The sequence below is a fragment of the Gigantopelta aegis genome, chromosome 3 (genome assembly GCF_016097555.1).
Source record: "Gigantopelta aegis isolate Gae_Host chromosome 3, Gae_host_genome, whole genome shotgun sequence".
Classification (NCBI taxonomy): Eukaryota; Metazoa; Mollusca; class Gastropoda; order Neomphalida; family Peltospiridae; genus Gigantopelta; species Gigantopelta aegis.
In genome coordinates, this window is record NC_054701.1 from 70,732,044 (window position 1) to 70,749,700 (window position 17,657).

The 17,657-nt window shown below is 38.4% G+C and overlaps 1 protein-coding gene across 1 annotated transcript in view; it reads left to right on the forward strand.

Annotated features, from left to right (window-relative positions):
• Positions 1-5,171: 5,171 nt before the first annotated feature.
• LOC121368819 overlaps positions 5,172-17,657 on the forward strand; it is a 33,718-nt gene continuing 21,232 nt past the window's right edge. Inside the window, exon 1 of the mRNA XM_041493565.1 lies at positions 5,172-5,483. Within this exon, the coding sequence (XP_041349499.1) occupies positions 5,172-5,483 (312 nt within the window). The remainder of the gene's footprint in view (positions 5,484-17,657) is intronic.

The following is a 17,657-nucleotide window of genomic DNA, read 5'->3' on the forward strand; positions in this document are numbered from 1 at the left end:
ACAGTATAAAATGAACAGTACAACAATAAACTCATCAGAAATATGACACAAAAACCTATATCTACATAATATATGTCATAAGCTAGTTAAAAACAATTCATAAAAATAGCTTTGGATAACAATTCAACTAGTTTTATATTTCAAACCGGAAGTATTGTTTTATGATTAAAAAAACACCAGAATCGCTAGAATACACATAGAGATTGCGAGAGAAATCAATATAATGAATTTTTTAAAATATAAGAACCCGCAAGGTGATGTTATATTATAAAACAATGACTACTAATTTTAAGAATGAGATACGGCTTATTTTCATCACCTTCGTCTGCTACAGGTTTTGTTTTGTCCAACCTAGACCGCCGTGTGCCAAGAACCCATCCACTGTTTTAGACTGTTGTTGTTGTTGTTGTTGTTGTGTTGTGTTTGTGTTTGCGTTTTTTGTTTTTGTCTGTTTTGTCTTGTGTGTGTGTGGTTTTTTGTTTTTGTTTTTTGTGTGGGAGTTTTTGATTATTGTTGTTGGGTTTTTTTGTTGGTTTTTTAATCTGAACTTTTTTAAAACAAATATAGAAACTTGTGTGCCACCTCATTGAAGGCGTTGTTTTGATTGCTAATTCAATTGTTGACGCCTCTCCATGAAATATATTTTGTATCATCCAAAGTAAATAACTCAAATATAAGATTTGAACCGCAAATAACATTTGTAAACAAACAGGTCAGAAAGTATTGTTTTAGTGATTCAAAAATGGTGCCTAGTGGCCTTTCCCCTTAACTCCGCTCTCTTAAATGAGTCATGTTTTCTGATGCCACTATTAATCTTAATTATGTTTCATCAAAATCCTACTTCAAGCACCAGTTCTACGGACCTATAGGTTTCGTTTTCATCTTTCTGCCTATCTGTCTGTCCGTTTGTCACACATATACTTTTCCGGACCATTTGTTTTTTTGCAATGCTCCAAGATGAAATTTTGTATATTGCTTTACAATGTACTGTTACAGATCAAATTTGATTTTCATGCCGATTTACCAATTTGTGACAGAGTTATTGTCGTTGAAATGTGTTTTCCGGAGTTTGTTTCTACAAAACCTCAATATATTGAACTGAAATTTTGTGTATAGCTTTATGATGTACTGTTACAGATCATGTTTGACTTTAATGGCGATTTACCGATTTTTCACAGAGTTATGGACCTTAAAATTAGGAGATACGAAAACCTGTTACGCTCGGTAGGGGACACTTATTGCTTTAGCGGTACTCTCAAAATGCTTGTTTTAGTGTTGATTTTTGTTTGTGTGTTTGGCGCCACTACTCCTACTTAACTTCAGTAAGTGTATACTTTTTTATTGGGTGGTTTTGGATGCTTTGTTATCTTTTGTTTAAAGCAGTAATGATAATAATTATTAGTTATATATCTACTACTCCCCCGCTCTCAATATTTCTCCGATCAACCTGTACTTATTATTACGCTGAGTAACTACAGCTGTAAACATTTTCCGCTTTGAAACCTAAATCTTCCCTTGCGATGTTACCCTCCTTCCGTCGTGTTTCTATATCGGTACACGTTGCTTGCATAATGTAAAGCAGCACTTTGTTGTGTTACTTATCACTGCACCTTCAGGTAGCATTTCATCGCAAGAACAACACATGTACTAGAATGTCATCTCGCAGTTATTTTGGCAAAACCTTAACTCGCAAGCCTATACCTGATCTGCACGCATATTCTGTAAACGTACGTAATAGCAATACAATTATGTTAAAACAGTTTATCCTTTGCAGTATTTATTTATTTTATCTAGTTGTCGGCTACTAGGTTAGTATGCTTGCCAGAGGTGTTATAGCTCGTAATGACTTACCTGTACCTCAGCATATATACTACCTTATGAACTCGTTCCAGCGCTTTATCCAGTGGATGGGAAGGAAAGAAATGTTTTATTTAACGACGCACTCAACACATTTTATTAACGGTTATATGGCGTCGGACATATGGTGAAAGACGACACAGATATTGAGGGAGGAAACCCGCTGTCGCCACTTCATGGGCTACTCTTTTCGATTAGCAGCAAGGGATCTTTTATATGCACCATCCCACAGACAGGATAGCACATACCACTGCCTTTGATGTACCAGTCGTGGTGCACTGGCTGGAGCGAGATATAACCCAATGAGACCACCGACGGGGATCAATCCCAAACCGACCGCGCATCAAGCGAGCGCTTTACCACTGGGCTATGTCTCGCCTCCTAGTGGATGGGATGAGATTACTGTAAAATTAAAAAAAGTAGGAGAGGTGACTTCTCCCTTCACAGAAGAAAGAGCTGAAGTTTGATAAAAAGAAATAGGCGAAGTGAACATTTATCGGTACATTTCGTAACGTTTCGCCAGTTTACACTCGGTTCTAATCGTAATATTTCGATATAAAATACTACTTCCGGTAATAAAATTTAAACAGTTCTGTTCAATTAAAAACGTGATATTATTAAGTAGTTGATAATGTGCCGTTGTGTTAAAATTAAAGTAGTAATTAGTATTTTTTTGGCATTAATGAAATGGTGTCCGCCCATTTTGCCTACAACCCAGTTTGCCTACACTCAGTTTGCCTACAACCCACTTTGCCTACACTCAGTTTGCCTACAACCCATGTATGGTCCCTATGTATAAAAATAACATTACACAACAAAAACAATTAAACTATTGAAATGGGATCATTGGACTAATATTAATCACCATAAAGAGCATGAAATCACCTTTGCGCCAATTACATTACTTATGTTCATTATAATCTTAATTGTTTCTATAATACAATGTTTTTATATTGGATTGAGACACAAAATAATAGGGATTGTCCCACTATTAACTGGGGATGTCACTTTTTCATACTGTAGGCAAAATAAGTGTAGGCATACTGGGTTGTAGGCAAAGTGGGTTGTAGGCAGATTGGAATGAAGGTGGCCGAGGATTAACTGGTCACAGCACACGGTGCGACACGTCACTTTCAAAAACAATAGCCCGGTTTACCGGTGTATTTGAAGAATGCTAACATTAGACTACAACATGTATTTAATCTCTTCACAACAAAAACTAGCTTGAGGATTAACATTTGATAGTTGATGTTTGATAAGAGAGCTATGACAATAAACAAGTCGGGATCTTGACGTCTCCTGTGTGATTTCGTTTTTGAAATCGGATTAGGTCCAGAATATTACGACGACTTCGACTTTTTACTACTGCTAATAACTAGGCGACTAGAGCTGACTTTCGGCGAAATCAAACGCTCATTTCGCCGGCAAGACTAGGGCCTGTGATTAGAGATTGCCATGAAGGTGGATGGGGCTGCAAGGAAGGCACTTTCAAGGAGACATTCCCAACATCCCGAAATTTTACACTTCGATGTTTTCATGATTAAAAAAACCCTTGTTTTATATAATATGTAGTAGTGCTTCTGCTGCTAGTAGCTCAATTAGCTCAGATGGCAGAGCGCTGGATCCTGGTACAGAGAGTCCCGAGATCGAATCCTATTGTTGGAGGTTGATTTATCTGTTACATTAATGTTAATGTTTTTGTTTTCTATCAGTAGTAAGTAGTGGATGTAATGAAGGTGACTTTTGGGATGGATACATACACAGAGAAACACATCCACACACACACAGCCACACACACACTCTCTCTCTCACACACACACACACACACACACACACACACACACACACGAACGTACATTCGAACACACACACGGGCACACACACAGAACCAGACACATACATGGACACATACTTATACTCGACACACACTCCAATACACACTCAGTAACATATACCATCATCACATACAAACAATTATGTCCAAGCAAGTACAAAACATAAACTAAAGGAACCCGATCTGCTGTTATTTTTGTCAAGTAGCGCATCGGGTTTTTCTTCTAATTAGTTTTGTATCGGCCTGCAGTATTCAATATACCAGTAATGTGCTGCTTGTAAACGTTGTAACACTGTATACGCCACAAAATATCGTTTGAATTCAGTTGTTCAACACACCATCAAAGCTATTGATTTATAATTTAATTTATCATCCCAGGAGTCAAACATAATTGTTGCGCAGAAAATAATTTCACATGGTTAAAAGCGGCATATTAATTTATTAAATTATAGCATTTCCTAACTGATATGTCAGGCGTTGTCGTTTTCACCAAACAACTGCGTTCAATTTTGAATTTTGTCATCAAAGGACATAAAGAGTCTTATTTTGTTTATAGACAGGACTAACTTTGTGTTTATGAAAGATTAAAGTTAAAGTTTGTTTTGTTTAAAGACAACAATAGGGCACATTGATTTATTGACATAGTCTTGGAGAGAAAACTAACTATATTTTTTACATTAGTAGTAAGGGATGTTTTACATTAACCATGGCACAGGTAGAATAACACACACAACGACTTTTGATATACCAGTCGTGGTGCAGTGGCTTGTACGAGAATTAGCCCAATGGGCCCACCGACGGGAATCAGACGGACCGCGCATCAGGCGAGCACTTTACCTTCTGTGTCCAGCTAGTGCTTTCATGGCATCCTTCAACACACAGCTGGTTCCATCCTATGCTTAACAGTGACCTGTTTAGGTCGCTAGGCTGGGGTTTGTGCTTAACGTTAGATGCATCTGACATGATAGAAGACGATTGTACTAGTCAAATCGTTCACAAGCCATTGGCATCTTGAACACCTCACCGGTTACCTCCCTCCCCCAGTATATAGCTGGCGCCATTCAAAATATAGCTGGTTCCACTCCATCTGGTAACCTTCTGTATACACCTGACACCATTCAGTAAACCGCTGGTTCCACTCCATGCACATCTAGTAACCATCAGTATACAGCTGACATCATTCAATATACATCTAGTTCCACTCCATGCACATCTGCTAACCATCATTATACAGCTGACACCCTTCAATATACAGCTAGGCTCACTCCATGCACATCTGGTAACCATCAGTATACAACTGACATCATTCAATATACATCTAGTTCCACCCCATACACATCTGGTAACCATCAGTATACAGCTAACACCCTTCAATATACAGCTAGGCTCACTCCATGCACATCTGGTAACCATCAGTATACAGCTGATACCATTCAATATATATCTAATTCCACTCCATGCACATTTGGTAACCATCAGTATGCATCTGGCATTCTTCAATATACAGTTGGTTCCACACCAAACACATCTGGTAACCATCAGTATACATCTGACATTCTTCAATATACAGCTAGTTCCACTTCATGCACATTTCGTAACCATCAGCATACAGCTGGCATCCTTCAATATACAGCTGGGTCCACACCAAGCGCGGCTTGTACCCATCAGTACACGGTTTGTACCCCTGGGGTTAGTTCAGGTCCACTCATACAGATCTGGTGTGACTCAGTACATTGATGATTTCCCCAGCTGGCTCACACAAAGACGTACAAAGACACAGCTGGTTCAAACAGTACACAGCTGATGATCTTCAGTGCACATCTGGTACTATTCAACACTACAACCGGGTTCCTTTCAAAAACAATACAGCTATTGCTGTTCAATATTTAATCACATGGATTGGTGGGATACACTGTAATTATTAGTTTATTCCTGGCGGTACTGCTGCAATATTTTCTTCGATGGTGGATGTAGAATGAATATTAACCCGATGGAGTCAAACAAGAGGTGGGCTCAGATCACAGTTAGCTTCCCATTTGGTTGTTCAAATCCGACCAGTTGTCCGCGCAAGTAGTCTGCTGTTTGACTGTGATTATTTCATGGCAGACAGCTTTGAAGTGGCAACTATCTGATTGAAGTTGACAGGGGAGAGCATGTAGTTTGTAAACGTGTAACTTGTTGACATTGAAGACTTGTTTGTGGTAATTCCGGCCCATGCAAAAGTAGTGCAATTTGTGTAAAATGGGTGTACTCCGGCCAGGTTTAGTGGGTGTGTTTGTTTAAACCAATATCCTGGGAGAAAGAGATGGACAACAGGGGTTGTCCTTTTTAGGGTATGTTTCTCTCAAGCAGGCAAAGGTACATAAAAAAATCAGTGGGTCTGCTGACATTAATAAAAAATGTTTTAGCCACTAACGTTAGAAACATATAGCGTAATTAATTGTGTTCTGTGGCCAGGCAGTCCTCGGTACCCATCCATTCATAGCAGCTGGTCCAATCAACACACTGCTTATTTGCGTTCAGTGAAGAGCGTTTTAATATGTTTTGTTTGGTTGAACTCCGTGCATGTTCCCTAACAAAGGCAACTATACGTGCCTAATACGTGCCTAATTTCGTTGTGAGGTGCTAACCTTATTTTCAGTCAGCCTCCGTTCTATTTTTTATATCTCGCCAGAGACGTCTGTTCTGTAACATAAGCAAAATATTTCCGTATTTAAGACATATCTTCGGTATCGAATCCCCCGACGGAGCACCGGCTCCAGTCGATTTTTGTGCGAGAGCTATTTATGCCAGTTGCCGTAGCGCCTAGCGGTAATCGGTCCAGCTATATCCTTGTGGGATGCGAACAGTCTATTTTAATTGCGTGTACGCTGTCTCCTGACCGTGTCAATGAAATGGCAACGAGAAATGATTTCATTTGCATAATACAGAAAGTGTGTATTTGAAGAACACCTACGGTGCACTCAGAATTCTTCGTGTCGGGTTTTTCTCAAGTACTGTGGATTTGCCTGGGGTTTTCAAAATTATATATTTGCATACATAGGATTTGAGGGGCGAGACGTCGTAGCTCAGTGGTAAAGCGCTCGCTTGATGCGCGGTCGGTTTCGGATCGATACCCGTCGGTGGGCCCATTTGGAATAGTTTTCGTTTCAGACAGTGTACCACGGGTACTTTGTCCATGGGATGGTGCATATAAAAGATCCCTTGCTAGTAATGGAAAAATGTAGCGAGTTTCTTCTCTAAGAGTATACGTAACAAAATTACCAAATGTTTGACATCCAATAGCCGAAATGAACCACCTCGGATGATCCATTCAGTTGATTAGTTTTTTCTCGTTACAACCAGGGTACCACAACTGGACAAAGGCCGTGGTATGTGCTTTCCTGTCTGTGGGAAAGTGCATATAAAAGATCCCTTGCTGCATTAGGAAAATGTAGTGGGTTTCCTCTGATGACTACGCGTCAGAATTACCAAATGTTTTACATCCAATAGCCGATGATTAATTAATCATGTGTTCCAGTGATGTCGTTAAATAAAACAAAACTTCAAAACAAAACTTCCAATAGTCGATGATTAATAAATCAATGTGCTCTAGTGGTATCGTTAAACAAAGCCCCCCCCCCCCTAGTATTTGTGTAATACTTCAAGTAAAAACAAGAGACCTGTAATTTCGATCAAGTCGTAAAACGAAAGTAGAAAAAAAAACCCAGTTCACATGACAGCTAATTCCGCCCGAATAGCCGATGTATTTTTTTGTGCTGAGATGTCATTAAACATTCATTCATTCGTTCATTCATTCATTCATTTGTTTGTTTGCTAATCCTACACGTGCCAGATGGACTGTTGGTTGGACGCAGTTTTGATGACGCAAAGAATATATTTTTATTTATAGTTATATGACGTCCGACGTACTTTTTAAGGACCATACAGATAATGAGAAAGGAAACCCGCTCTTTTTTGTTTAGTAGTAGGGATATGTTATATGTACTATCCCACATACTACGTCCTTTGTTACACCAGTACACCAGATGTGGGCCAAGCAATGGAGCGATTTACAGCTGACCTACGTCCCGACCATTTTCTGCTAAAGTTAAAAGTTAGAGTTTATTTTTGTTAAACGAAACCACTGGAGCACATTAATTTAATAATCATCGGCTATTGCATGTCAAACATTTGGTAAATTTTTGACATATATTCTTAGAGAGGAAACCCGCTACATTTATCTATTAGTAGCAAGGAATAGTTTATATGCACCACCCAACAGAGAGAATAGTACATACCAGTCGGGGTACAATGGCTGGAACGAAATAGTGCAATGGGTCCACCGACAGGGATCGATCCCAGACCGACCGCGCATCAGGCGAGCGTTTTACCACTGGGCTAGGCCCCCTCCCCCTTCTGCTAAAGATGCATACATGTGACTAATAGAAAGGAAAATGAAGTAACATAGCCAAGCCATTTTAAAGAGTCGCACTGTAGTTGACCTGTTAAAGGGAACTGTCCTAAGTGCGTCCATTGTAAGATGTTTCCGGCTAACACCCGTTTTGGCGACCACAAGCACATTACATATATAATCGTATGCTAATGGGTTTTTTTTTTTTTTTTTGTATGTATGAAATTAATGGAAGGTAAATTTCGGTATGGGCTACTACAAACATTAAGACGACAACAAATACATTATTTATACAAATACTGATATTATAAACAGGAACTACCAAATCAAATTCCATAGACGACAATAGTAACATATATGGCTAAAACTCCTACCTGCAGCGTATTAATCGACACAAACACCACGGATATAAATATTACCACCTCTTACCCATTTCAGAGATAACGGGTAGCGTCTGTGACTACTCTAGTTCCGCACAATATTTGTTTACAGGTACCACATACATATTTCAAGCACACGACTACTTGACACAGTTGTACTAGATGAAATAAAATGCATATATGGTTTGGCCAGATGAAACTTTTTTTTTTAAACCAACACACATTTGTCACCAATCACAGGACTTGTGGTGTTAACTTCTCTATCAAAGGTTTGGTGCACCTCGAACTTTGACCCAGCGGGAAGTTATCTGGTTTAGTACTACCTATAAAATGTACTTTTAGTCAACCCCAATGCTCTGTTAGTCGTAAACATGTTATAATGGACAATCCCTTTAAATGAACCAGCAAGATATACTGAAAATATCCAGCGGTGTATATATTATTTGGCACACAAAATAAATGATTTTTTTAATGAACATTACGACTTCCGTTGTTTTTATAAGCGGTGATAACCAACCGGAAAGCGAGGAGGCAAAATGCAGTGAGAACATATATTATACAACACAGGATACGCGCATGACTAGTTCTATCATGTGGTGCTAACTAAGCACCCATTATCTCCAACCAGGATCCGAACGCTCGTGTTAAATACTGGCAGATAATGTTCATACACGTTTATACATTTTGCCGTCGGTGAGGAGCTTTACAGACGGCAGTAATTTTTATCCGGTGGCACAAAAGTGTCATCGGTCACGCCCCTAACTGACGGCAGTTTATATTCCACCGATGGCAATTGCCGTCGTTGCCACCGTTAAGTTTGAGCCCTGTTGATATGAATAAATGTTATTATCCAGATTCGGGCATTGTTGTTTAATTCGGGCAAAAGACAGCCCTACCCCCAACCCTACAAAACTGAGAGCCTGTACGCCTATGTGCATGTCCACCAGACTTGTAAGACCGTACCTAACTTAAAATAAGTAGATGCAGTAAAACATAATCGGGACATAGTAATTAAGAGTTTTCTCTAGTTAAGACATACATAAAGGACACTTTTTAACGAGAAGGCCACATGTTGATATTTTCAAGGGTGGGTGGGTTAATCATTACCCCTCCGCTAGGTACGGCCCTAACTAGGAGCACAAAGAAACTATTTTAGGAGACCAAAGGCACATGATCCAACTTCTAGAAAATGTACCCTGTAAAATTTGACATTCGTGAATTGAAAACCAGTTGTTTAAAAAAAAAAGGAACTTGCTATATTTGTGGAGGGGGAATAACAAGCCCACTGGTCCCACTCCTTGGATCCATCCCTTTGTTTGGAGTCGGTGCTGGAATATGAAGACATTATGCCTAGTTAAGGGCTTTAAACCAGATGCCATGACCACTGTGCAGTTGTGGCCGCTTACACTAATAACATAATTGGAGAACAATTTGTGGAGGAAATTATACCGAGTTTAATGACAGCACTGGGAAAACACTTCAGTATCAGACTGTACATATTTGAACTATAATGAATTAACGTTAACTAAAGGTTATCCCCCCCTTGAACGAAACAAACGCGCTGAGTGCTTGAGACATGTACCGACTGATGTACATTTATGATGTATATATTGTTCATAGTTCCATAAATGCCAGTCCAATGAATATCCCACAAATTGATTTGTCTTTAGATACCGGGCTTTGCATGTGCTATCAATCATGGCACCGTGGAATTTTATTGGCGAATGTTAGGTCCTAACAGTTGCGGTACGAACTCCCTTTGGCTTATCAAACTGCGGCGTATGTAAACTTCAGTAGGAATATTCAGTCGTGAATGTCCATTTGGATCTTTCAGTATGAACAAATAAAACGCCAAATGATTGTATGTGTGAACGTAAGTAGAATCTTATATATTATTACCATCGGCATGCTTTGACAAATGCAGATTACTGCATGAGCGGGAGTGCCATACGAAATTTATGGAACGAGTTTTGGAATATATTTTATTCCCCGGGCGAAAGCGAAATGGTGGAAAAACAATTCACAAAACGAGTTCCGTAAATTTCGTGTGGCACAAATGTGATAATGTATTTGTTATTTACAAACTGTAATGTGTAATAAACGTTAAGTATGATTACAATCGCTAGACAGTCAATGCTGATAACATTCAACGAGGTCGTTTACAGAGATGCTTGATTATGCACTTAGTAAATAGTGCCAATATATATATATATATATATATATATATATATATATATATATATATATATATATATATATATATATATATATATATATATATATATATATAATAAAAGCATAAATCCACAAATACATTCAATTTATTTATTTATTTTTCAATCATTTATTAAATTTAAATTTGATCTTTTTGATACTCAATACCTGTCTCGGAGGTGTAGTGGTTAAGCCATCGGACTTAAGGCTGGTAGGTACAGGGTTCACCTCCCGGTACCGGCTCCCACCCAGAGCGAGTTAAGCGAGTGTGTACACCGACTTCTCTCACAATCCACTAACAACTAACCACCACTATCCCGCTGTCCTGGACAGAGAGCTCAGATAGCTGAAGTGCGCGCCACGGACAGCGTGCTTTAACCTTAATTGGATGTTTGCACGAACATAGCTACAAACGAAATTAAATAAAATGTTATTCAATGCAAGCTACAATGTCAAGAGATACATCGATGATATCAATTTCACAAACTGCAATTGCCGCAAACTTATAGCTGCTATACATGCAAGTGACACAAAAAAGTGTGTCATGACGTACTAATAGCATGAAATAACACGGTAATTATGTAACCGCTTATTGTAAATCATGTGAGTAATATAAACAAAATTATTTCCCATAAAGATAAAGGTCCATGTGTTTTGTTTTGTTTTGTTGTTGTTTTTTTGTATTGTTTTTTTGACAACGTTGTACAGTACTTTCGGTTATGGATGATAGCTTTGTTAAGTATGTTTTGTTTAACGACACCACTAAAGCACATTAATTAATTACTCATCAGATAGTGGCTGTTAAACATTTGGTAATTCTGACAGCTAGTCCTTAAAATTTAAATCCACTACGTTTTTGTCATTAGTAACACTGAATCTTTCATTTGTATATGACGTTTCCCACAGACAGGGCAACACACACTGTTCTACGGCCTTTGATATACTAGGCATGGGGAACTACCCTAAGTTCAGCCAGCGAACGTTTCGCAAACGTTGGCAAACTATTTGATTGGTTCCCGACGTGGCCATTTGGTTTAACGTGAAGCACATAAGCCAGTTTGGCGGACGTTTTTCTGCCCTGTCTGGCTGAACGCAGCCCTGGTTGGTACAGGGAAAAACCCAATCAGAGAAATTTCTTGGGTCCACCGAGAGGATTCGATCATTCGACGCATGGATATCGGATGACTCCTCTACCGACTGCCAAGCCAGTGCACCACGACTGGTACATCAAAGGCCATGGTATGTGCTATCCTGTCTATGGGATGGTGCGTATAAAAGATCCCTTGCTTCTAATCGAAAAAAGTAGCCCATGAAGTGGCGACAGCGGGTTTCCTACCTCAATATCTGTGTGGTCCTTAACCATATGTTCGACGCCATATAACCGTAAATAAAATGTGTTGAGCGCGTCGTTAAATAAATCATTTCCTTCCTTCCTTCCTCTACCGACTGAGCTAGCCTATATGCCTCCACTTTAGTTTTAGTGCTTAGAATATTCATTTCTGTACATGCGGTAAATTCTTGGTTGTCATTAAAGGGACATTTCTGAGTTTGCTCCATTGTAAGATGTTTCCGACTAATAAAATATTTCTACGACTAAACTTATATATTAAATATATTTTCTTGTTTAGAATAGCAGCGTCTGTATATTCAATGTGTTTCTGGTCGTCTTAATATTTCTAAGAAGCCCAAACTGGATTTTGTCTTCAAATAATTTAGTACGTACGAAAAAACTATATTTTAGGAAATAAAATGAAATTTAACCTAGTACAAATATTTAAACGATCAGAAACACGTTTAATATACAACCACTAATATTTTATACAGAAAACTATATTTGATATGTAATTACAATCGTTAACAAGTCACTGTTAGTCGATAATATCTTACAAAAAGCAGAAAACTCAGGAATGTCCCTTTAAATGTTTACGGCGTGACCATCTGGTACGTCAGCATTTTGTATGATGATCAGATGTCCATAAGCATTTACTTTGCTTTCGTATAACATCTGAGTTGGCGGGATTTAGCTCAGTCGGTTGAGCATTTGCTTGGGGTGCTTGCGTCGCAGGATCGAACCACCTCGGTGGATCCGTTCAACTGATTTGGGATTTTCTCGTTACAACAAGTGCACCACAACTGTTCAAAGGCCGTGGTGTGTGCTTTTCTGTCTGTGGAAAAATGCATATAAAGGATCCCTTGCTGCATTAACAAACTGTAGCGGGTTTCCTCTGATGACTACGAGTCAGAATTACGAAATGTTCGACATCCAATAGCCGATGATTACTATATCAATGGTGTCGTTAAACAAAACAAACAAATAAACGGAATTATTGATGGTTATGCAGTTAAAATAAATATGTGACTAGAATGCTATCTGAGGAATAAAGAAAATTAAAGAAATATTGTATTTAACGAAGCACTCAGCACATTTTTATCTACGGTTATATGACGTCAGACATACGGTTAATGCTCACACAAATAATGGGAGAGGAAACCCGTTGCCGCCATTTCATGGGCTACTCTTTATGACTAGCTGCAAGAGATCGTCTATGTGCATCATCACACAGACGGGCTAGTACATACTATATACCTGTGTTGAAACGTGAAATAGCCCAATGGTCCCACCGAGGGAGATCGATCCCAAATCGATGGCATATTAGACGAGTGCTTTACCACTGGACTACGTTCCGCCCCCCATCCCACCCGTAGTTATGTAAGGAAGTTACTATTTGGAGCGAGAAACTAGCCAGACATTTCAGACACTGCTGTAAATGACGTCGATAATGATGATGGTGAAACTGATGGTCCTAATGATGACGACAAATTTACATTTAACTATGTTGATGTAGCGTAACTCAGCTGTCTGGGCCGTCTGTCGAGGACAGAGGATAATTAATGGCATGAGCAACAACCCCACACCCTAAAAAAAAAAAAACAAGCACAAAAAAAAACCCCACACAAAACAAACAAAAACAACAACATAACAACAAGAAGAAAACCCAAACTTCCCAAAACAACAACAACAACAAAACTTAAGTCTCTATCTTTCACGATTTAAGACAACAACGGCTCATATATCAAAATATAAAATCGAAATACATTAATTTCAACGAGAGCGTCTAGACTGGATGCGTACGATGCGTGCGTCTGCAAAACGCATGAGGTCAGCCGAGTGGCAATTAGTGTATATGCTCAAAACGTAAGCCGCAGACGCATAGACGCAACAGTCGGACCGCACGCACGCGCCGCATCCAGTCTGTATGACCCTTGGCCCTTCGTTCAGCCGCAGCGACCATCACTAACATTCGCAAACTACTTCACTGGTTCCCATTGTAGATATTACGTTTATTAACGTGAAGAACATAAATCAGTCTAGCGAAAAGTGTTGGGTGGGTTTTTTTCTGTCTGACTGAATGCAGCCTCCTCTAGGTAGTACTATACCAAATAACTTCCGGCTGGGTCAAAGTTCGAGGTGCACCGAACTTTTGATAGAGAAGTGAACACCACAAGTCCTGTGATTGGTTATAAATGTGAGTGTGTTGGTTGTAAAAAATAATAGTTTCATCTGGGTAAAATAAATGTGCAATTTTATTTCATCTAGTACCAATGTGTCAAGTAGCCTTGTGCTTGAAACATGTATGGGGTACCTGTAAAAAAAAGTACTCGAATTTTGTGCGAAACTAGGGTAGTCATAGACGCTACCCGTTATCTCAGAAACGAGCAGCTTGACCCCCATTTTTTTCTGATTCACTTTAAGTGTAAGGGGTGGTAGTATTTATATCCGTGGCGTTTATGTCGGTTGATACGTTGCAGGTAGGAGTTTTAGCCGCATGTGTTACTGTTGTCGTCTATGGGATTTGATTTGGTAGTATACACCGTCTATCACTATTATCCTTCCTCTGTGTAGTGTAGCATCTTAATATAGACTGGCTAAAAAAAAAAACCCGTTTCTTTGCGTGGTATGCAGACGATACAGTACACACCTAGTTAAAAGTTAAAGTTTGGTTTTGATTAACGACACCATTAGAGCTCATTGATAAATGAATCATCGACTAGGATGTCATGTTTTTTGGTTTGTCTGTTGTTTGATTTTTATAGGTCTTGTTTCTGTATTTTCGCTTTTCAATTATTATTTGTTTAAATTGCTATATCATGTATAAAGAAGTTAATATTTTTATATTATATAAATAGGTATCAACATTAAAGTAATCGCATGTTTAACATGTAAAATGCATGTAAAAATAATGTATAATATATAGTAATGTAAAACAATTATTCAAGGCCCTCAACCTTGAATTCGCATTTGTTTCTGGGGCAATTAAAAAAGTAAAACGTTTGGTAATTCTGACACAGTCTTCAGAAGAAACTCATCACTTCCATTAGCAGCAAGGACTCTTTTATACACGAATATATTTGGACTGCCCACCGTTTGATTATTTTGCATGCACTTCGAATTCCCATAAGCAAGACAGCACATTCCACGGCCTTATACCAGTTTTATATGTTTAGATACTCACGCACAAATGCACACAAATATGAAAACATATTTTAACCATTCATTTCAATAGGCCTTTTGCTCAATATTTAAGTTGTCAACCCACGCCGACCGTCTACATAGTTTTTCATCATGCAATGTGCATAACAAAAACGCTTTTCATATTAATCATGTCGTTCTTTGAAACAAGGAATTTGTTTTCAGGCGCGTGGGGGTTTAGGGTATAAAAACTGAAAGCGATTTTTCATTTAAAAAAAATATATTTTGTGCAGAAGCATGATACGACACCCCTAAAAATGTCGCTACACACAGTCTAAAACTTCCCTGCATACATTCCTGCACACGCGCCTGTTATTTACACCTTAAATATGGTATAGTGTTATCTTATTACCCATCAACAGCAAGGAATCATGTTGCATCTTCCACAAAATAGGCTATCATATGTCATTTACTTGTTCATGCCAAACGCGAGTGGACACAAATGCAGGTTTAACCACACCTCAGCACAAACATTCACATCTGCTATTGAAATAAATGTAGGTACATGTATACAAATAGCCTACTCAGATGTTATACGATGTATTGTCGTGCTCATAATCAAATTAAGTCTAAATCCGCTTAATGGACACGTAATTCTGCTACTCTAGCTGTCAAAAATAGTTGTTAAAGGGACATACATGCACCCTAGTTTGTAAACACTACAGCATATTTTACACTATTAGAGCCGTTTATGATCACTGAAATCAAACATTACTTATATTTTATTGTTTAGATTATCCATTTCCATACAACCGAAGTGTTTCTGGTCATCCTGATGTTTTTAATACCACAAAATGCATTTTTAATATTTTTAAAAACGCACGGGCGTCTGAGAAGTAGCGGTTATTGATTCGAGTTCTGGTCTACCTTTTAAAGGATATTTCCCGGTTTTAACGTCACAAAGTTATCTTTCACTCTGTTTATCCAGATGTATTACAGGTTTGTAGATTAACTAAACTTAGTGTCCAGTTTCACGAGTTGAAACTAGGATCTGCGCCTTTAAATGATCTGCTTTTGAGATGTCACCACATAAGCTAATCTTATAGTTCAAGTTCAAGTTCTTTATTGCGTTAAGTTTTCCAACTTATCAGCATTATAACAATGAAATACAATATTATGTAAATAGTGCGGAACAATGGTGGAGAATGACTTACATGAATACATACACATATACCGATAAAACAATCCATCTATATCTATATATAAACAATCGGCAATATGGGTTACACAAATATAGATATATTAAGTTGTTTGTAGTAATAGCATATCCCTCATTTTGTTCGCCTGTAGTAAGTATTTGCCAAGGTTATTGATCTCCTTATTGTTTGTAGTTAACAATAACTGTATTAGTTTAAAAGCACTATAGTAGACTAGCAGCAATGAATCTTTTAAATGTATTTTCCAAACGCAGCGTATCATATTACAGATCTTTAGGTAAAATTGGTTTTGCATCTTCTATTGTTTGTATGTATGTATGTGTGTTTGTAAACGAACGAACGAACGAATGAATGAATGAATGAATGAATGAATGAATGAATGAATGAATGTTTAACTACATCACAGTACAAAACACATCGGCTATTGGGTCTAACAATACACTATTCAGTTAGTTTTTAATAGAGGCGGGATTCAGCTTAATCGGTTGAGGGCTCGCTTGAGGTGCTTGCGTCGCAGGATCGAACCACCTCAGTAGATTCGTTCAACTGATTGGTTTTTTTTCTCGTTCCAACCAGTGCATCACAACTGGTCAAAGGCCATGGTTTGTGCTTTCCTGTCTGTGGGAAAGTGCATATAAAAGATCCCCTGCTGTATTAAGAAAATGTAGCGAGTTTCCTCTATTGACTGCGAGTCAGAATTACCAAATGTTTGACATCCAATAGCCGATGATTAATATATCAGTGTGCTCTGGTGCTCTCGTTAAACAAAAACAAACTTTTGGTTTTTAATAATAGAATTAACATAGATGTTTAACGACATCCCAGCACGAAAAATACATCAGCTATTGGGTGTCAACTATGGTAAAAGCAGTTGGTGTTGATTCCCGCCCAAGAAACAATCATATTAATGCGGAATCGGTTGAGCTCACATAATGCACCACAGTGGTAGAAATGAAACAAGAGAAGCACCAGACTTGATTTATTGGTCCGAAAACATTCATGTCATAGCTGGGTTCACCGTGTTAGTGGAGATGCAGAATTTACGACAGTTGCATCATACGAGAGATAACGTGTAATAGTATATCTGCTTACACGGTGTATAAGTCATGCCATCCAGTTCAAGGTTAGTACTAATGGTGATCGTATTCAGAACCGAACCCAGAGACGGTTTTTGGAGTGTGCACTCACTAATGGTACATGTTCTAAGTCGTTACAAGCAGCCTAATTACTGTGGCGAGTGATGTATGTATTTACCAAAAAATGATAACGTGGCTAGTGCCCATTTTAAGTT